Here is a 22,172-nt window from a genome sequence, read left to right on the forward strand (position 1 = left end):
CTACCCAGACAAAAAGTACTTAATGAGAAGTGATATCTAGAGTTAATCTGGAGCAAACATGAATTTTGGATATATACTACAAAGACATTATTCAAAATATTCTAAATACATAAGCCATACCCACTGTTTGACATCATTGGTCACAGAAGTCCAATAGTAGCTGGATTCCACTAGAGTAAGGGTTCTGGATATGCCATGATGGGCTCCAGTGTCATTTTCATGGCATTCTCTTAGGACTTTCTTTTTTTCTTCTTCTGAAACAATTACCAAACGATTTTGTTTTCTGTCTTTTCCGACATAAAACAGCTTTTTTTCTGAAATAAAAAAATACCAAAAAGATATAATTGAAATTTTTAGATATCTATATAGTTTTAAGATAATCATAGCCTTATCTTCAAACCATGAGGTTTTTTTTGTTAAATCCTTTTCCCTCTAATATAGAATATTTGTGATGATGCTACCATACAATCTGAAAGGTCCTCAGCTGTTACACTTACTAATAGATATGTAGAACTAGCCGCTATAGTTTTGTAGCTATCAACACAAGTAGGGCTAGCTTGTTCACCAAAGCACATGGTAAATATGGGAGTATAAAATTATCTTCTATGGGAGTAATCAAACTAGAAAAATACTTGCAGCAGGCACCTCCTAAAAAAGGCAGGAATTAGCAAATAAATTATGTACAGATAAGCAACTTCTGGAATAGAATTTTCCAAAATAGCATTTCATCATAGCTGTATTTTTGTAAGCAACCACCTCTCTTAAGTTTTTCAGGATTTGGGTAGGAAATAGGGTTCATAAAGCCAAGAAAGTGGGCAAACCTTAATCCTCAGGGCAGTTGTTTTCCTTTGGAGACACCTGGAAAGAGTCTACGGCTGGGAAGTAATCAGGGCAGGAAGAGAATAGCTAATTCTCCAGTGTGGATGAGTAGCTATTCAAACTCCAAAATACACCAGTAAGCTATTAGTATGCTTAATTAAGCACATGCTGAGTGGAACATTCCTTACTTGAATTAGAAAGTAAGCAACTTAAGGGCAGGAGTTATCTATCTTATTCATCAACATGTTCCCAAGGCCTAAAATGTGACTGGCACACAGGAGGAACTCAGTAAACATTTGTTGCATAAATGATTAAATAAATGAATGAATGAATCCTCTTTAGTCTAAGATGTAATAGGTATGCCTGTTCTTAAGCTTAAGGGAGTTACTGGAAGGGGTGTACACAGGGAAAAATAAGCAGGTATTTATTTATTATCTTAGAATTTTCTTGACCTGCTTTGAGAAAAGCCTGATTCTGTACCTACAGGCAAAATTCCCATTAATAGTACCAACATTCATTTAGTCATCTGGTGATTGTACGTCTTTGCTTATCTCATCCCAAACTTCTCTTCCCCTTTGGAGGAGGAAGAGAAAGAGGGGAAAATTATCATAACCTTTCAAGATAAATATTCTACTGTCTTTCAAATATTTAATTCATTCAGGGGGATTAGGAGTTCAAAAATAAATATGATCCTGAGACTATTTAATGGCACTGAGAGGGAGGAACCACAGAAATAAGTAGAGTAAGTTAACTTTGTCAACATTTTCAATATTAGGCATCAAATAAGTTCTTCATTGAGAGTGACACGAATGTTTACAAGTGTACCACTAGAGTAGGAATCACCTGAGGACAAAAGCAGGTGACATTAATTTAGGTAAGTGTTTTGTTTTGTTCATGGTATCATTTTCTGTCTATGATTTAAAATGCCCTTTTCACGCTTACTGGCCTTCAGTTAGCTTCAATGTGAGTTTTATTTTGCTTTTGACTGAATGGCATTATCAATTTAAATGGTAATTGTTAAGCAACGACCAATTACTACAGAAATTCTCAGGATTCCACAAGGAATTACATATGGAGAAACAGCTATATAAACTCTATACTAAAAATTGGGGGCATTAATTTTACCTTTGAAGGCAAATTTTTTTGCTGCTCTTCTTATGCCACTTCTCTCACTAGGCAGTGTAGTTGGATGATATTCACCAATTCGTTTATAATATGCAATCTGTTTAAGATGAAGGTCACCATTTTTTCCACTACGAACCATCATGAACCTAGGTAAAAGGTATTTAAAGATATAATTTAAATGATAAACTAATTCAGTTGCTATTTCAGTTTAGCCTTCTGTCATATTTCTGCTTACATGTGAACTGAACATTCCCGGAATATTATCTGTGTCAGAGATAATTGTAGTACAGAAAAGTGTGTGATGTAGATGAACTAAAATATTCAAATGCTATTTTTGAGACACAACATGACACATTATCTCGTCTCTTTCCCTGTGAAAAGAAATACTGAAAAATTTCCACATACTGGGAAAAAAGGAAATGACAAGCACACTTCAAAGTTTTGCTTAAAGTCTCTATTACCATCAACTGAAATGTTACTTAACATAGGATAGTTCTGTTATGTGACATTTGAACAAATGACAGCTTATAAGAGGGAAAATGTAATTTTATATTACTTCTAAATATATTCATGGTCATTGCAAAATGCAAAAAATTCTCAAATCATTTATGAGAAAGATACATTTTAGAAATGTTCAAATGATAAATGGCAATGAAGATATTTCGCTATGCTAGATCTCATACACTCTTCTGAACTACATGTAAGCTAATTTTTCTTGAATAGAAATGACTTTTGTTCTGTGTGTACTTTCCCTATGTTATAAAGAAAAATCTGGCTGGACTGGCCAAAACAAAACTTCTCTATTTTAGACCTAAGCCATATGGAAAACCATTACTACATTCAAAAAAAAAACCTTTCCCTCATATTTTCAGTCAAAACGAACTATTCTGCGCTGGTTATTTTGTTTGCCACCATCCCCGCTGATCCAGATACATGTTTGGCCTTTCTCTCCCTGCTGCTGTACCCTTGCAGACTGACCCTTGCAGACTGCATTTATAGTTTTCTGGTTGGACTTGTCCAATGGGAGATACGAGCAGGCAAATCAGATGGCAGAAGAAAGAGGTCAGGATGTTTATTTCCCGGCTCCTTCCTTGGTTTAAGCTGCAACCCTCTACAATCATAGCTCCTGTCAGGAAGCCCATCTTCTGTGTCTCTAGTTCTCACTGGAAGTCTGTAACAACATTTCTTCTTGCTGCTTCAGCCCTAGAGGTGGTTGCTATTTTCTGCTGTTGCTAGTCTCCAGGTGCCATCTTGGTTTCTTTGACCCTTTCCATCATATGTTTATAAACAGGAACTTCATTAAATTTTCTTTAAAATCCTAGCAGAGTATATCTTCTGTTTCCTGCTAGAACTATAATTGATACAAATGCTTAAAATTCTGAATATCCAAAAACAATATAGATGTTTACTGACCACTAGAAGATGCAGGGATAAGGCTACAAGAAAATATTACTGCAGAGAGAGTGTTAGAACAAAGCAGAATAGACCATGCTTATAAACTATGGCTTAAAAAGCTTATTAAGTCTCTTTCCCAATGATACAGCACTTTGCACATTTAATAACCATCTTTCCGATCTTTTCATAACTTTGGGATATCAGTACGCCATTTTAAAAGCAAAGGTTCTGCAAAGCTAATTCTCTCCTATCATAACCTAAAAACAGGTCAATTATCTCTATAAAACAATTAGCTTATTCTAAGTTTAATTCACTTTCCATTAAATACATAAATTTTTTTTCATTTTATAATAAATGGTTGTACCCCTAAATCAAACAAATGTACCTTATCAGAGTTTCTAAAACATCTCAAAAATGAATGGATCAGATTTTAAGACCATCTATGAAACTACAGTAAATCAGACAGTGAAGTACTGGCATAAGCCAATACTTATGGATAGACAAACAGGTCACTGAAATAGAATAGGGAGTCCAGAATTAAATCCACATGTATGCAGTCAATTAACTTACAACAAAGGCATCAATACGATGTGGGAAGAGATGGTCTTTTCGATAAATGATGCTGAAGCAATTGGATATCTGTATCAGAAAAAAAAATTAATATTGACCACCTACCTACATCATGAACAAAAGTAATTCCAGACAGATCATAAACCTAAAAGTGAAAAGTAAACTATAAAACTTCTGGAAGGAAACACAGAAGAAGATCTTCAAAACCTTGGGATAAGCAAAGATTTCTTAAACAGGACACAAAAAGCACTATTCATAAAAGAAAAAAATTATAACACGTTGGATTTCATTAAAATCAAAACTTGTTCATCAAAAGACCATTAAGAAGGGAAAGGGTAATCCACAGATTGGGAGAAGATATCTTTAATGTATATATATCTCATGAAAGACTCATACCCAGCATATATAATTAACTACTACAAAATCAAGAAGAAAAGGATAAAACTCAATACAAAAAAATGGGGAGGGGCTTCCCTGGTGGCGCAGTGGTTGAGAGTCCGCCTGCCGATGCAGGGGACACGGGTTCGTGTCCCATTTGGGAAGATCCCACGTGCCATGGGCTAGGCCCGTGAGCTATGGCCGCTGAGCCTGCCCGTCTGGAGCCTGTGCTCGGCAAGGGAGAGGCCACAACAGTGACAGGCCCGCGTACCGCAAAAAAAAAAAAAGGGGGGGGGGAATCTTACATTTCAAAGAAGTGAATATCCAAATGGTTAATAAGCAAGTGAAAATGTGCTCAACATCATTACCCCTAGGGCAATGTAAATTAAAGCCAAAATGATTTACAACTACACACTATTAAAAAGGCTAAATTTAAAAACAGAGACAACACCAGGGGTTGTGAGGACAGGTAACCGAAACTCATACACTGTTTGTGGAAGTGTAAAATGGTACAGCCACCTTGGAAAACGGACAGTTTCTTCTAAAGCTAAACATGTTTACCCTAAGGACTTGGCAATTCTATTTTTAAGTTTATATCCTAGTGAAATGAGTATATGAGTATCAGAAGACATGTATAAAAATTTTCATAGATGTTATATAGTCATAATACCCCTAACTGGAAACAGTAAAGGCATCAAGAGGTTTTACCCTGTGTATACTCAGTCCTTGCCCTATAGACACTTCTGTTGTTTTCCAGTTCCGTGTTGCTCTAAACCTCAGTGCTTTTCAAACTAACTGTGAAATCTGTGACAATAGACCCCTTGATGCCTTCATTTTCATGTCATCCTATCTACAGCCTTTCCTCTGCCAAAAGATTCTGTGGCAAACTTACACCCTTCATCAATTTTCAATTTAGGAAGACTTGTGTGGTTTTAAGTATGGAATATAGACTGTCAGTCTACCTATCCATTTGCCTGCCTGTCATTCTAGCTCTGTATTATTAATAATTCTCCTTAACTCTTAAAAAATCAACCAAAAAACAGGCAAAAATCATTTTTCTCTGTCTTATTTTCATCTCTAGGATACACTGACGCAAGCTCTTCCAAGTCCAAGAGATAGAAGGACCCGTCCTTTCTTAGTTTACATTAAATCATTATGGTCTATATTCTGTAAAATTTATAATATATTATAAATGACCCCAAATTCTTGTTTTCCCTTAATGGCTTTTGGGACCACCAATGTTCTAAATCATAAAAGAAAACGTTAAAACATCCCAGCCTAGCCACTGGGAGCATGGTACCTGTAGGAGGATGAAATTTATTTTAAAAAGGTAAAATCCTTTGTTACGTCTATTTCAGAGACCAGTAAAGGTTGCAAAATTTCCTGAAGGACATTAAAAAGAAAAGGGGAGAAGCCTTTTCAGGCCTCTAAAAAGCCCGCAGGAGCAAAAGACCAAACTCTCACACCTCAAAGGAAGTACAGGTCCTAAAACACAGAGGTTTATCCCAGGGGATACAAGGATTCTTCAATGTACGCAAATCAATCAATGTGATACACCATACTAAAACACAGAGGGATGTGGGTAATTGCAACTGGTAGAAAAAAATTGGCCATTGGAAAACATGAATGTCTGCATAAAGCACAGTGATGTCTATATCTTGCCCTTATACTTAAAAACCTCTCTCTTCTAAGTTCCCACCATACCCCTCCCATTTCCCTTCTCCTGGGTATCTTAGTCCATATGGGCTGCTATGGTAATTTATTATAGACTAGGTGGCTTAATAATAACAAACATTTGTTTCTGATAATTCTAGAGGCTGGGAAGTTCAAGAACAATCTGGTGGATTCGGTGTCTGGTAACAGCTTGCTTCCTGGTTCATAAATGGCATCTTTCCTATGTCCTCACATGGTAGAAGGGGTTCAGGAGCTCTCTGAGCTCTCTCTTATAAAGACACTTAACCCATTCTTGAGAGTTCTACCCTCAGGATCTAATCATCTACCAAAGATGCCACCTACTAATACCATCACATTAGGGGTTAGAATTTCAACACATGAATTTTGGGGGGACACAAACATTGTCTATAGCATTGAGGTAACTATAGTTACTTACTAATGGCATGCCTGCACCTCTGGTCAGTGTACAATTTCTCAAACCTTGGAATTAGATTAGACACTGCCACCCTCATTTCTTCTTCCGTACTGATTTTCGTACAGTATCTGCATTATTACCACAGCAAACATCCAAAAACCAGTCTTGCAAAGATATAAAAAAAAGGAATGTAGTGTGACCTAATGTTGAAACTGTGAACTAGTGGTCCACAAGGGATATGATAGATGTTGAATACACCTGTGTTTCCTTTGAAAGTTTACAGTGTTTCACGGCACCCTGTGAATTCACTATGATGCGCTAGGAAGCCTTGGCACACAGCTTGACAATTCAGAGTTAAGGCATTTAACAAGTGAATACAAATTGGATTTATTAAGTTAAATTTTTGGATGTTAAAAGGTTGTAGACTGATAACACTGATATTTATAAATTATAGGTCGCTCAGAGGTACAGACTAAAAGTTTTCGACATTCCTTTAACTGGAATCAAAAAAACCTGGCAGATGACAATGCTAATACTAAGTTCTCTAAGTGTATAACAAAAAGCACCTATCAGGTCAATTCCATATATCTCTTTTCTAAGCACTTCCTAAATAAAGAAAAAAGGCAAGAGGTAATTTCACAGAAGAAAAAGGTTTCTTATTTCATTTTCTCTTTGTAAAATTAATTTTTACACTTCTTAAAACATACACATCATTCTTGATGATGTGTACTTCTAACTTCCAAAAAGTTCAGGAAATAAGGCTTTCTAATTTGAAAGACCAATCATTATTAACAGGAGAGTTAGTTTATTTCATTATTTCTATTCTTTTGCATCTTTCACACAATTATAATATAGCAAAGGATATTAAAATACATTTAATCTTCAAGAAGTAGGGAAAGATGAACAGATTTTTGAAAACTTAAATATACCACATCACACACTGAAAAATTAGATCTTGACTAAAGAACACATTAATATAGCAGCAAAAGGAAGCCCAGTGACTGTGATTCAATATCCCATTTTCCAGATAAGAAAAAAGACTTCAAGTGGTTAATTCAGATTGAAATTGACTGGTAAATTATAATACTCAACAATGGAAGTAAATTATTCCTTTCTGAAACAGCATTTAAAAATTCCCATATAGGCTTCTGCCTAGAATGCAGAAAGCTGGAAAAAAAAAAGTCACTCCTACCCTAACAATGAGAAAAGAACTGGATAAGTTCACTAAGATGTCAGTTCTCCACAAACTGATCTATAGAATCAATGCAATGCAATCAGAAACCCAACAAGCTCTTTTGTAGGAACTGACAAGCTGATTCTAAAATTGATATGGAAAACCAAAGGACTCAGAATAGCTAAAGCAAGTTTGAAAAACAAGAATATAGTTGAAAAATTTTACATTACCTGGTTTCAAGACTTACTTTAATGTTATAGTAATCAAAACTGTGTGGTACTGGCAAAATGACAGCCATTGATCTACAGAACAGAATAGAGTATCCAGAAATATAGCCACACAGAAATGGTGTTTACTTATTTTTGACATAGGTGCCAAGGTAATTCAATAGAGAAAGAATAATATTTATAACAAATGATGCTGGAGCAACTAACTAAACATCCATATGAAAAAACATGAATCTCAACTCATACCTTGCACCATATGAAGAAATTAAAATTATTCACGATGGTCACAGACCTAAATGTAACACCTAAAGTTACAGAACTTCTAGAAGACAACAAAAAAGAAAATTTTTGTGAGCTTAGGTTAGGCAATGACTCTCAGATAACAAACAGAAAGAACCCCATAAAAGAAAAAATTAAAACTTCTGTTTTAATTTAAGAAAATAGAGAAATCACAGCCCAGAGAAAGTATTTGCAGTACACGTATATAATGAAAAACCTGGGTCCAGAATTTATAAAGAATTCTCAAAGCTCAATAATAAGAAAACAAACAATCCAATTTTTAAAATGGGCAAAAGGTGTGAACAGACACTTCATCAAAGAAGGTATGGTTAGCAAATAAAAACATGGAAAGATGTTCAACACCATTAGAGAACAAAAACGCAAATTAAAACCACAATGAGATACCACTACAAATCCACCAAAATGGCAAAAAACAACAAAAACAAACAAAACCTGGCAATACTAAGTACTACCAAGCATGAAAAGCATTGCTGGTAAGAATAAAAAATGGTGTAAACATGTTGGAAAACAGTTTTAACCCAAGAGAAATGAAAGTATATGTTCACACAAAAATGTGTATGTGAATGTTTCTAGAAGCTTTATTCATAACAGCCAAAACCTGAATACAATCCAGAAGTTCATCAACAGGTGAATGGATAAACAAACTGTGGTAGATCCACACAGTGGAATACCACTCAGCAAAAAGGAACTACAAATACATTTAACAATAGAGAGGAATCTCAAAATCATTGTGTTAAGTGAAAGCAGACACAAAAGGCTACATACATACTATACGCCAGTCTTTTTATGACATCTGGAAAAGCCAAAACTATAAAGAGAGGAAACAATTTTTTGAACTGATTTTTGAAAAATAACTACAAAAGCAGATTTTAAAAATAATAGCAAACATTTATACAGCACTTTACTGTGATGATCCTCACAACATGCTATGGAACAGGTACTAGTTTTACATCTGTTTTAGAGATAAGAAAATGGAGGTTCAGAGAGATCATCCACTTTACTCAAGGCAACACAGTTAGTGAATGCATCCATTGACTTAAATTTAAACCTTGGTCTCTGTTGCTTCAAATTTCATGGTCCGTCCCCTGACACACACTAATTTAATTATTTGTCATCCTCAGCTTTCATAATACTTGGTTCAGGCCTCTGCTAGAAAAGTTATAAAGTGATTTTTGTAATAAATAATTTAGGTTATAAATGAGGAATGAGAAGGTCTTGTTAGTTTTTAATGTTTCACATAGTATTCAGGACACAGTGGACATTCAACTATTTGTAAATGAGTAAGAATTACTTGCATTTCCTGACAGGAGAGGTAGCATTGAATTTAAAAAGAGCACACGTTCCAAAGGTGACTATTATTTCACTTCAGCAAACATTACTTCACTTGCATGTATTGATATATGGTACTACAAGTAGGGCCTGTCTAAGAAGGTACGGCTTTTAGGAGTCAGAATTTCTAGCATGTGACAGTTACCTGTCTCAGTATCCATGTTTGACAAAAAGGAAATAATACTTACCTTTCCTTTTTCACAATTATGAAGATCAATGGGATAATTATGAATTTGAAAAGTCCTTTGCAAATGGTAACGCAACATATAATTACTGTTAAAATGTTTTAAGTATTATTATCATCCATATAAAACTGTTCAAAGTAGCAAAGAACTTTCTTGTCTCAAAACCTTTATCTTCAAGGAAAAAAAGATTTTAAAATCTCGTTCCTTTCATTAATGGAACGAGATTAATGTTACACAGCAATGTTTATTTATGTTTTACTGCTAAACACGAAACCCAGAAGAATCAAGAGTTGTATACTTTATAATGAGTTTATAGTCTAATTGGGTTCACAAGTTTGTGGTTCTGGCACTAAAGACAGATGACAAGGAGAAATAGAAAACGAATAAGAAAGAAAAATCAGTTCACAAAAAGTATAGTCCTCTAAGTGGAAGGTTAAAAGTTTCCTGCTAATGTTTGCTATTTATATATAGGTATAACTTAAAGAACTAATAGTTTTTTCCTTTTCAAAAGAAATATTTGGTCCCTAGAAACCATCCAATGGAATAGTTAATATGAGCAAATGGCTTTAGGCTATAATACTCAGAACAAAGATAAATATCTTCCTATTCCCAAATATTATTAAACAAAGGTATAATTTACAAGGGAGAATTAAGTGGTTTGAGTTATAAACACGAAGATTACATTACACCTTTTTTGGATATGCTCATATTTTCAACAATTCTTAAAAAAAATAATTACTCATGTATTAAAATATGTAGGGATGAGAAAAGGCAGTACAGGTGTCTTATTACAAATCCTAATTGAGGAACTGTCAGGATCAAATTTGGTTGAGCTTTTTACACTATGTCCCTGGTACAACATTAGATGAAATCAATGAATACTTATTGTAGGTGTAAATACTTATTACTTGATTCCTTTAATAATTTTATCTTGTGTGTGCAATAAAGGCAGTTAGGTACCACTTTAAATAAAATTAGGATTTAACTGTGTTTCACCAAGGGCAAAACCCAATTTAAGCTTCTAAAGGTTATAATACGCATATGTCCCAACTTTAAAACTTAAAATCTGTAATATTTCGATAAACATATTTACTTGGGATCATTAATTTTACTTCTGAATTATTCTATTATAATCTCTGAAAAACTGGAAGTGCACAATTTTATGTAACGAAAACGACTGGGAAATCTAATTACACAATACACTTCCCTATAATCTGCTTCACTTCAACGTGCAAATTCATTTAACAAAAACGCCTTCATCTCCATATGCATAAACATGAAGCCACATGTGATAAATGAATTTAAATTTTAAAAATTATTTCTCTACTTTGGTTCAGAAACGCTCATTTAAAGAACATCCACAGAGATAGTAATTTTCCTTTAAAACAACAGGGCAAGATTCTCCCTTAAACTCGCATTTCTCCCCGCCACAGGAGATTTTAATCTGGGGCAAAAGATTAAATGACAACTATGATAAAGTAAGGAGGAGAATTCTTTACTGTCAGCCAAAGGCAGCACTCAACTTCTGAATTTGCTACTCTGAGGGAGCATTTCCAGAGTTTGGGTTACTCGTTAACTAATTCTTAAGGGCAAGGTCCAGGTAATTTAGCGTAGGCAAGAAAACGACCAATAAGTAAAAGTCGGTCACACGCAGAAAGCACCTCCCTAGGCCCGACAACGGAACACGTCCCTTTCCTGCTCAGCTGTCGCGGGCATCGCAACGCCCAAGCAAGGCCCTCCCGCTCCAAGGGCGCCTGCGCAATCTCCACAAAGTCAATTAAACCCTTCCTTAAACTAGTTGACGCGAATGGTTTTGAAATTACTGTCAGCTCACGCCTCATTTTAAAAAATCATCAAGTGTGAACACACCAAAACGACCACTCACCGAAGTGGTCCTAAACGCAAGCGTCAAGATTTAAGCGTCCTCTCGCGATTTATGTGGTGCTGCCGGAAGCGGAACTACCCGTGTGGTTAAGAGAGGAGTGTTTACGGGGGCCTCGGAGCTTCGGTCACAAAAGGTTAGGGTGGATCGTTTGATTCTTGCCGGAAATCGTTCCGCCCGGTGAGGTTTCAGTGTGAGACCCGAGGCGGGAGGGGAAGAGGCGTGACCAGGGTTCGGCGAGGTGTAGTGTTGCCTACAGTATCTCTCTGTGGCCTTCCAGCTGCTATTGAAGAGAGAAGACCCAGGTTCAAGCTAACAGCTGGAGTCTCTTTGATGAACACCTCAGTTCTGTCCCGGGGATTAAAGGGGAAACCGAGGCCTGAATGGGCGTGGTCATTTCCTGCAGTTCGCGTGACGACCGCAGCCGTGGCAGGTGCGGGCCCAGTGACCGAAGGAATCAAGATGTGGAACCTGGTCCCCCGAGGTTTGCGGCAGCTGCTGGGCAGTTGTTTTGTCTCCTGCTGCGCTCTGGGGGAGACTAGACACGCGCTCCTCCTAGGGGCATGTGCCAGCGAGGCAGCGTGGGTGTGGAGGAGTGGCAGTACAGCCTTGAGGGTCTTTCCGTGTCTTATTTTCTCTTTCTCCTCCATCACTTCCCTTTTCCATTTCTTGGGTTTGAGATACCGGAGGTTTCATCTTAGCTCGAAGGGAACTGCCGAGGTTCTGGCTGGTACGCCAGGCTGCGGTCTCGTTCCACCGAAGTAGGCAGTCTCGAGTTTGGGGACTGCTGTGGGTAGAGATGGCTATTTTCATTTTCATTCCTCAGTCTTTGTCCTTCTGCTCCTCGGCTTCTCCACTCCACTACAAGAGACCAAAAGCCCCTTCCGTTGCAGCTTTCCAGAGTAGGGAAGGAGGCTGCAGGTCACTGCCGCCCCTAATCGGTTGGAGTGTTGCATCCTCGCGCGCTTCGAGGGGGAAGGGGCGAGGGTGGTGACCGCTGGATCTCATCTACTAGGACTTCCTGGGAGTTTGCGACCTTTGGAGTCCCGTGGATGATACTTACCTTGGCTTTAGCGTATTGAAAAGCTTAGTTGTGGAAGTAGGAAGCCTCCTTGCTGACTTAGGCACCTAGCATCCTTGCTCTGCAGTGGGATAGAGTTTTGCTTTGCTACTGAAAATTCTTCAAGAAAAATAAAGGTTTTGTTTCAAGCAAATAAAAAAAATAATGATAGCTGCCATTCACTGAGTTCTTATGTGTGCCAAGTGCTTTACATAGTTTCTCATATACTTCTCTCAACAATTCCATGAGGTGTATTGTATTAGATTATTATTCTCATTTTACAGAGGTAGGAACTGAGCCTTATCTCTAAGCCTCACTTAACTTGCTCTAGTAAATTTTTTCTACTGGTAAACGTTTGAACAAACCTGTACTAGAAAGCAGGTTTTTCATACTTCAAAATCTGTATACTTAACTATTACATTACCATTGTCCTACCGTTGTGCTTCATTGCTTCCAACTTCTTCACTAACGTTTTCAGTAGCTGAAAGTATTCATTAGAAAAATATTTGGTATGCCTATTTAGGTGTCTGAAGGCAGACAGATGTGACGTCTGTCTTCATGGAGCTTCAGTATTGATGCAGAATTAAATAGTTCAGAAACCAAAATACTTAAACTTGCATGGGTTTGTTTAAAGCAGGTGATTAAACTGGTGGGCAGAAGGTGCAGGTTGTGCAATCAAAGCTTGCTGTTTAAGTTTTAAACTCACGACTTGCAGGGTAGTTGTGAGGGTATTAAACTTAACAATTGGTGGAACACTTATTCATCACCCAAATAAGTGCTATGCACCAATTAAGTACTGGGAATATATAGATGACATCCTCGTTCTCTAAAAGCTCCCATGCAACTACATATGAATAATATTGTGGAACTATTAATGTTCTTATGTGGAAATGATACTGTGGTTTTGTAAGAGCATGTCCTTATTTTTAGGAGATGCATAGTAAAGTATTTAGAGATGACACATATTGATGTCTAGAACTTACTTTCAAATGGTAGAGCAATTGTTGAGTCCAGTGGTGGGTATATGGGTGTTTACAGTGAACTGTTCTTTCAATTTCTGTGAATATTTGAAATTTTTCACAATAAAAAGTTGGGGAGGAAAACTGTAACTGTAGTGGAAACATATTTGTAACGATAGATCCAAAATGCTGTGGAACATAGAGGATGGAAGAGGGTGCTGATGTGTATTTGGGGGTTAGCAAAGGTGTGACTTCCAGACTTTTTAGTTTAGTAGTTTAACAAGCCCTCCAGGTGATTTGAGTGCATTCTAGAGTTTGAGAACCAGTGCTTTGAGTGTGGGTACTTTAGTAGCATGATACTAATTTCAAATTTAGAAATCAGCCTTAATAGGTATTTGTCTTTTGCACAAATTTAAACAGATTACCAAACCTGGCTACACTTCGATTTGTTAAAATATAGATTATCTGGTTAAGAAATGCTGCTGTAGAAAATTTGTGGGAGGTCTATTAACTTGAGTTTTTACAGATGTCCCAGATAATTCTGATGTAGCCAGTTTATTATGGGACTACTGCTATACAAAGAATCTTAAAAATAAGAAAGGCTCAACTTTGATACTTGAATAATGTAATATCTTTAAGGCCAGTTATATGTTTTGGAATTCATGATGGAGGATGTAGGTTGGTCGAAATGCTAAATAATGTGGAAATGCATAAGGTATATTTGGTTTGTCAGGGGTTCAGGTGAAATAGCAATTCATTAGAATATCCTGGATTTCCTATCATGCCCATAAAATTTCATCTTGTACTACAGTATACATATCACTTGGGTAGGGGAAACAAAAAATACATTTATTTCATACTTTTAGTTTTATAAGTATTTATGTAATATGTGTAATACTATGGTAAGGACTGTGGAGTCCTGATTTTGCCCTTAAGTGATCATGATGGCCTTTGGTTTAAACAGACTTGGATTTGATTTCTTTTTACAGGTCTTATTGGGTGTGTGGTTACAGTCAAATTTCTTGAACTTTCTGAGCTTCAAGTCCTCATTTATAATCAAATGATGGACATTTATCTATGTACTGGAAGCATTTGTAAAACGAGGAAAATATCTCTAATCCCAGAATTGCTAAGAATAATTGTTAAATCACAAAGTCATAACTGCTTCCCAACTTTTTTCATATTAGAGTATTCATAGAAAGTGATAGTATTTGTACGATGTTTCCAGGAGAAACTGAAGAGAGTGGTGTTGGAGGCAACTGGCCGGGGGTTCCAGCTGCCACACTTGGCATACTTAAAGTATTCATTCATGGTGAGGCAATGTGTTGCGAGGCTCTGGGTTAACAAATTAAGTACATACCAGGTAGCAATGGTGAATAAATGTTCGTTCTCTTGAAGCTTATCGTGTTTTGAAGGGATGTACACAACCAAAACAGCTAAATAATGCCAAAGTTAGAGGTGACCAAAGGGCAAAATGAATGATTCAGAGAAGAAATCTTGGAAATTGTTAAGGAAAGGTTTGTGAGGGAATATTTTTTGGGTACTTGAGATGTGCCAAGCGTCAAGAAGACAAAGACTCTGCTTCATCAGCTTTGTCTCCTTTTTTATCAGATCATCAGATCTCCTGTAATAATAGCATGCTCCCCTAACAATGGCAAACACAGGTTTTGCTTGCCATGTACTTCCATTGTTCTACACTTCCCCTCCTTTTTTTGAGTTCTACAGGGGTTCTCAAACTTGGGTGCACATTAGAATCTGAGAAGCCTTAAAAATACCTGGGCCTTTCTCCCAAATATTTTGATAAAATTGGTATGGAGTATTGCCTGAGCGGTGGGATATAAGAACTTTCTAAATATAATTTAATCTGTAAAATAACTTGAAAGATAGGTACAATTTACTGAGGCTCTTAGAGGTTAATTAACTTGCTCAATGTCACACAGCTACTGGAGTTAAGATTTAACACCAAGTGTTTTTGGCTCCAGAATCCATACTATTAACCACTAGCCTGTTCTGTCTATTTCTGGTATTTGTAAGTATCATTCATATATCAGAAGAGAAAACAAAAAATAAAGCCTTTGCCTACCCTTATAACAAAGCCCTTCAAAAGAATTGTCAATATAGCTTGTCTCTACTTCTTCTTCTCCCGTTCTCTTAAAAGCAATCCAATCACATTTAATAAAATTGAAAATTCTTACCGTGGCTTCTCAGTCCTCTGTATGTATCTTAGCTACTTCTCCGACTTTATTTTCTACCATTTTTCCTTTACTTGCTTGCTCTGCTCCAGCTGCAATGTTCTCCTTACTTTTCCTTGATCATGTGAAATCTGCCAAATATTTATGTTTTAGGGCCTTTAGAGTTTGTTTCTTGTCTGGAATGCTCTTGTCATATAACCCCATGGCTGGTTTCCTCATTAATTCAGATTTCTACTCAAATGTCACCATATTAGGGAGGTCTTCCTATCATATATTTATTTGTTGATTTGTCTATCGTCTCTCTCCAAATGAGTGAATGAGACGTGGTTTCAGACCTAAACCCATAATCAGATGGGGGACATACATATATGTATTTGAAGACATATATGTATTTGAAGCAGCATTGAAGACTGAAACAAAATTTGACTAAGTGAAGAGAAGGGGACAGATCAGTCATTCATTTATACTCTTGGAAAAAAATGTGCAGGATACACATTTTTTTCCAAAAGCTGATTTCTACTCACACATAATACACATATAAAGTAGCTCAAAAATTTGGGAAAATATAGAGTAAAGGGACTAGTAGGAAATACAACCCAATAATTCCACAACTAAGAACTACAACCAGTAGTTCTGCCACTGGGTCATGGTATTATTAACTGACTTATAAATTTTCATTTTTATGCATTCTAGACTTTTCACGATGAACACTCTAAAATTACAGTTTTTGAAAATTAATTTTCAGCTCTGTAGAACAGGATTATTATCACTCATTAAAGCACCTAAATTAGAAGAAAGTACAATTTTAAAATCATGCCATAAAGTGTACACATACACATACTTACATGCATATATATATATATATATATAAGTAAACATATATCTTTATATGCACTGAAATACATCTCCCACTGTTGCCGTTCTGAAAAGTGAGACATTATTGCATATTTCTATTGTAGTTTTGTTGGCGTGCTTATCACACTAAAACAGAAAATGTTAATTTACTTGGCTGTCTTCTTTCTAGACCTTAAGCTGCTTAAGAAAAAGGTTCATGTTTACTTTGACTTTATATTGCTAGCACCTAATACTGTGCCTTCTGTAATAGGATAAAAGTTATTTGTGATTTAGGTCAACAAATAATGAGCAATATTCATTTTGTTAGATTTTATGTTATGTTAATAGGGAGCTTGGTTTATAGAGTGCCTATAGAAACTAAGGTTTATTGAGTGTTTAGTATATGCCAAACATTTACTTACTCTTCACAGAGTTACAGGGTACTATGATACCCCTTTTTTTATAGATGAAGAAATTTAGAGAAACTAGCATAACTTGCTTGTTATGTAATGACAGATTTAAATAGGTATATCTGACTCTAAAACACATGCCCTTTCTGGTACTAAATATTCAATATTAGGGCTGGTTTTAGGTGGATGGGAGGGGTTAAAAACTAAAAAGAAACCAAAGAAGTTTGCCTTTTGATACAAAACAGAAGAACTGAGATCAGCTTATTCACTACCATCAAGTTTTACAACAATTGGAAACTTCCTTTTTTTTTTTCAGCAAACATCTTTTATGTATGAAACAGTGCAAGGGCAATAGGAATAAAAAGCACTGATACATAAAATGAATTATTTCTGCTTTTATTCTTTAATGACAAAGTTTTAAATTTCATAAAAGTGTAGTTGCCTGGCTAGGTAAACTAGTTTTTTTTTTTTTTAATATAAATTTATTTATTTATTTACTTTTGGCTGTGTTGGGGCTTCGTTGCTGTGTATAAGCTTTGTTTAGTTGTGGTGAGTGGGGGCTACTCTTCGTTGTGGTGCGCGGGCTTCTCATTGTCGTGGCTTCTTGTTGTGGAGCACGGGCTCTAGGCGCACAGGCTTCAGTAGTTGTGGCACGTGGGCTCAGTAGCTGTGGCTTGCGGGCTCTAGATCTCAGGCTCGGTAGTTGTAGCGCACGGGCTTAGTTGCTCTGTGGCATATGGGATCATCCCAGGCCAGGGCTCGAACCCATGTCCCTTGCATTGGCAGGCAGATTCTTAACCACTGCACCACCAGGGAAGCCCAAGGTAAACTAGTTTTAATGTTTCATAGGGAGCCACCAATTAAACTGGAATTAGATCTTTAGGGATAGGACTTTTGGCATTATGCTTTGCAGTTCTAGCTAGCTTATCATTCAGCTCCTAAGAATATTTAATCAAGTAATTTCTTGTATTACCAGTAATCTAATAAAGTATTTGATATGTAGTTTCATCTTGGTAGGTGATTAGTTTTAATATGACCAAGGAACCAAGTACATGTAAACAGCTTTGCTAAGGAATATTCTGAGGTTATATCACTGTTGTATGATAGTTCTTAAACTGATGTTCATGGGCATCTGTTTTTGTGGAAGTTTGGATGTCTGTCAATCACATAAAATTGCTTGCAGAATTTAGTGTACTTGTGTATTTTTTCTGAGAAGATCCATAGATTTTAGTAGATTTGCCACAGGTTTTTTTTTTTTAGGCTTTATTTTTTTAAATTGAGGTGTACTTGACATATAATATGTAAGTTACAGGTATACAATACAGTGATTCACAATTTTTAAAGGTTATACTCCATTTATGGTTATTATAAAATATTGCAAAAGCGTTTGTGACTCTAAAACTTTGAGCTGCTGTTATAATGAAATCCTGTTTTCATTCTAATCTTGTTCTGTTGATTTATATGTGAGACCAAAATGAAGAATGGTTATGTACCCCAAAAAACCTGTTTGCAAATTGAACTTTTACAAATTGAAGCCTTTTTAAAAATTGATTTAATGTAATTTCAGATTGGTGTATAGTTGTTAATTATTTTTAAATCCACATTATATTTTATCCTTTTCCATTCTATTCAGATATTACTGAGCTATGTGCAGAGGGATTTAGCTTTTTTTTTTTTTTTTTTTTTTCTTGTGGTACGCGGGCCTCTCACTGATGTGGCCTCTCCCGTTGCGGAGCACAGGCTCCGGACACGCAGGCTCTGCGGCCGTGGCTCACGGGCCCAGCCGCTCCGTGGCATGTGGGATCTTCCCGGACTGGGGCACGAACCCGTGTCCCCTGCATCGGCAGGCGGACTCTCAACCACTGCTCCACCAGGGAAGCCCGAGGGATTTAGCTTTTAGTGTAATTTTGTTATAATTTGAATAATTTTCTCCTAATTCCTTAGATATTTTTAGACTTGAATTTAGTGTACTCTTTTTTGTTATTTTGTATCAGTTTGTCAAATTGCCAAGATATATATTATTGAAGATGAGAGTCTAAATTTCTTAAGTTTATGGAAAAATGTCTTTTCATTTGAAGGTATACATCAAGTTATTGATAATGATTTTACAAGTGTCATTTAAAGTTATTTTTACATGAGTGATTTTGAAGTACAGTCTCCAAAATTAATTTTTTAATTGCATTTTAGGTAAAAAGATTGCCATATCAACTCACTGAAGCAATAGGTCACTGTCTTGTCTTTTAAACTGCATCAACAATGAAGCAATAATATCTGAGAACAAATGAACATTTGCCAACTAACTGTCATCACAATTTCAAGTGATTGTATAAGCAGAAACAAGCTGCAACAGACCCATGTGTCAACTCTTACAGAGAGAATGCTTTTTTCAGATGCTGTTTATTTAGAAACAGTTTTAGTATATCACATTTAAGTTATATTTATATCAAATGAAATAAAAATGAGTGAAGGCCCCAGATTCTTTGTTGGACCTGAGGATACAGAAATAAACCCTGGAAATTATCGACACTTCTTCCACCATGCAGATGAAGATGATGAGGAGGAGGATGAATCTGTAAGTTGTTTGTTTAGTGAAGACCAATACAGTCTGGGCTTTTTACTGATCACTGTGAAGGGGAATTGATACCATTGTCTTAAATTATTAAGACATTTTTTTCATATAGAAATTTGTTGGAAAGTTTTAAACTGAAAAAGCATACTGTGTTTCATTAGTAACATTACTGAATCTATAGTGCTTCAAGAAAGACAATTAGAGGTCAGATTTCTAAGTTGTTTAATAATGACTAATTTAGTGTCTTTCATTGCTATGTCTAATATAACACAGGGTTAGGTAGAAAAAGTGACAAGGAGAAAGAGTAATCAGGGCCATAAATCAAAAGGGTTCCTTGTATGTAGAAGTGCTACAGCAAATACATCAAGATAAAGAATTTTAAAGGTATTAAAGAAGAACTGCTTAACCAGCTTCATTAAGTTTGTCATGTTGTCAACACAAGTAGTGGCTGACCTGAAGATACCCCTTTTATTAACTATTCAGAAGTCTAAACTGTGTGACTAGGAGAAACTACCTCAAGTATCTACGGGTGTGTGTGTGTATGTGTGTAAACCATACTGGATCTTTAGGAGTAACACACATTTATTATGTTTATTTTGCTATGGTTATGTTAGCTCAACATTTTTATTACTCATCATTTTTGTCCCTTTACAATTAGAGATTGCTTTACTTTGAGAACCTATTTAAAATACAAACTTAAAATATGTGTTTCTTATATTTCCAATTGAAAAAAGAATTTTGTTTTAAAACAAAAACCTGTTATACTTGATGTAAGTAGTAAAACTGAACCAAAAATAGCTATTAGATGACTCTTCAAATTCTTTTTCACTGTTATTTAACAACACCTTTCACAGTGCAGTTATACATCTGAAATGCAAAATCAGACTGTCACCCATTTAAAATCTATCCCACCCCCCCACCTCACCTCTAGAAAAAAATGATGGTTTTCAAACTTCTCATACCAGCCAAAACTTTTCTTCATCTAAAGTCTTATGTAGAAGTCCAGTAACTAAAACATAAAAGCAGAGCTTCTCTAACTGACTTAGACTAGAAAGTACTTTTGATTCTGCCTCTGCTACGCTTACCCCTTTTCTTTAGAGTTCTTCTGAGCACATGAGAACACCGCTGATAAATCAAGTCCAGTCTTCTTCCATATAAGGATTTTTATCTCTCTCCTATGTCTAGAACTGTACTTGTCTCTCTTCTCTTTTACCTTTTATGTTTTAGCAAAATCAGATTTTTATTTCCCACATATTCCATCTTGTACCATGCCTCTTTGCTGTTGTATGTACTTCTTTATCTCTGTGAAATACCCCTCCTTTTTGGATAATTTGTGAATCAGTTTTCGTTCTTCAGAACCTCAGATTTCATGTTGTTCAGTCTTCCCCCTCTCCTTACTCTTTTCCCCATGAGAAACTTGAACATTTTTTCCTCAATACCATTTCTATACCTTGACTATATACTTCTATTCTGTGTATCACTATGTACTGTATGATTACTGTGTTTCCTGTTAGATTCAAAGTGCTTGATGACAGGTAGTTTCTGTGTATGTAACTCTTCAGTGCTTAGCATAATTCTTGGAATATTGGTACTAATTAAATTGAGTTCACATTTTGAGGAGCTTGATTTGGTTCATTTGACCTGTAGATTGATAAAATGATTTGTTCCAGATTGTTCTGTTAAGGTATCAAAGACGTTAGGTTGAGTACTCTTGTTGTCTAGGGAAATCTACTTAAGGAACATCATAATGAGCTATGCCGAGGCTTTTGATCAGGAAAGAATTGAATAAGGGAACATAAAAGTAGATGATCAGAGGGTGAAAGACAGCAGATCCCAGGGAGGTTAGAATTTACAATCTTTGATGGTAACATCAAATCCAATACCAATTTGAACTCTAAATTTCATATGAGTGAGAGGAATAATGCTAAGCATAAAGAAGAAGAATTATTCAGATGTTGCCCTGTTTTATTTTTAGATTTATAATAAGAGAAGGTCTAGTAAAACACTTTTGGGCCCAGATTATAATGTCATATGAAATAAATAAATATAGAAGAGAGAAGAACTGAAATGGAAAACTGGACACAGCTTTATATTTGATAAAACTCTCAAAGTACCTGAAAGCAAAGAGCTCAGAATGAATCTTGAGTAATTTTATAAACCCATGAGCTACTCATAAGTTTTCTATATTCTGCGTTTTAAATTTCAGGCTGAATCATGGCCTTTGAGCTGTAGCAAGGGTGCCAGAGATGAGCAACACTATAAACTAGGAATGTTGAGTACGAAGATTGGGGTGTCAAAGAGCATAGACACCTCTGTTTAGCAGTGTGGCTTTCTCCAAAATTTCCTTCTAAGTTGTCATTGGTGACCAACTCATATTTAAGCTCAATCTACAAAAATATTTTAACACTGCATAGCTTTGTAGTGAAAATATCTTATTTTAGGCAAGAGAATTCTTTATCTCACTCCTATTGGCCCTTTAGGCCTTATTTGCTCCTTTAGCAATTTAACAATTTGCTAAATTGTTATTTAGCAAATAAACGCTAGAGACAGTTAAGGAAGTATTTAAGTTTGAAATCTGAATGAAAATAGTAACAGTGTTCTGAAACTTTAAAAAAATTTTTCCAGACCTTTGTAGAAAACTATTATTATTATTTATTATAACAATATAATCTTGA

At 35.8% G+C, this 22,172-nt stretch overlaps 2 protein-coding genes across 17 annotated transcripts in view; one reads left to right on the forward strand and one right to left on the reverse strand.

The window, feature by feature from the left end:
* GIN1 (gypsy retrotransposon integrase 1) overlaps positions 1–11,548 on the reverse strand; it is a 28,594-nt gene extending 17,046 nt beyond the window's left edge. The window contains exons 1-4 of one of the 4 annotated variants that reach the window (XM_079915305.1): positions 11,477–11,533; positions 3,910–3,978; positions 1,945–2,090; positions 121–314 (exon numbers count right to left, since the gene is read on the reverse strand). In XM_079915305.1, the coding sequence (XP_079771431.1) occupies positions 121–314; positions 1,945–2,090; positions 3,910–3,920 (351 nt within the window). In that variant the 5' untranslated portion in view covers positions 3,921–3,978; positions 11,477–11,533. Of the gene's footprint in view, positions 1–120; positions 315–1,944; positions 2,091–3,909; positions 5,627–11,476 lie in introns of those variants that run through there. The other 3 variants (XM_079915307.1, XM_079915306.1, XM_079915308.1) reach the window with 3 other exon arrangements.
* A 155-nt stretch (positions 11,549–11,703) lies between these two features.
* PPIP5K2 (diphosphoinositol pentakisphosphate kinase 2) overlaps positions 11,704–22,172 on the forward strand; it is a 75,361-nt gene continuing 64,892 nt past the window's right edge. For 11 of the 13 annotated variants that reach the window (XM_079917132.1, XM_079917140.1, XM_079917143.1 and 8 more), the window contains exons 1-2: positions 11,704–11,957; positions 19,116–19,500. In XM_079917132.1, the coding sequence (XP_079773258.1) occupies positions 19,387–19,500 (114 nt within the window). In that variant the 5' untranslated portion in view covers positions 11,704–11,957; positions 19,116–19,386. Of the gene's footprint in view, positions 11,958–19,115; positions 19,501–22,172 lie in introns of those variants that run through there. The other 2 variants (XM_079917138.1, XM_079917137.1) reach the window with 2 other exon arrangements.

Source organism: Stenella coeruleoalba (assembly GCF_951394435.1).
Source record: "Stenella coeruleoalba genome assembly, chromosome: 3".
Classification (NCBI taxonomy): domain Eukaryota; kingdom Metazoa; phylum Chordata; class Mammalia; order Artiodactyla; family Delphinidae; genus Stenella; species Stenella coeruleoalba.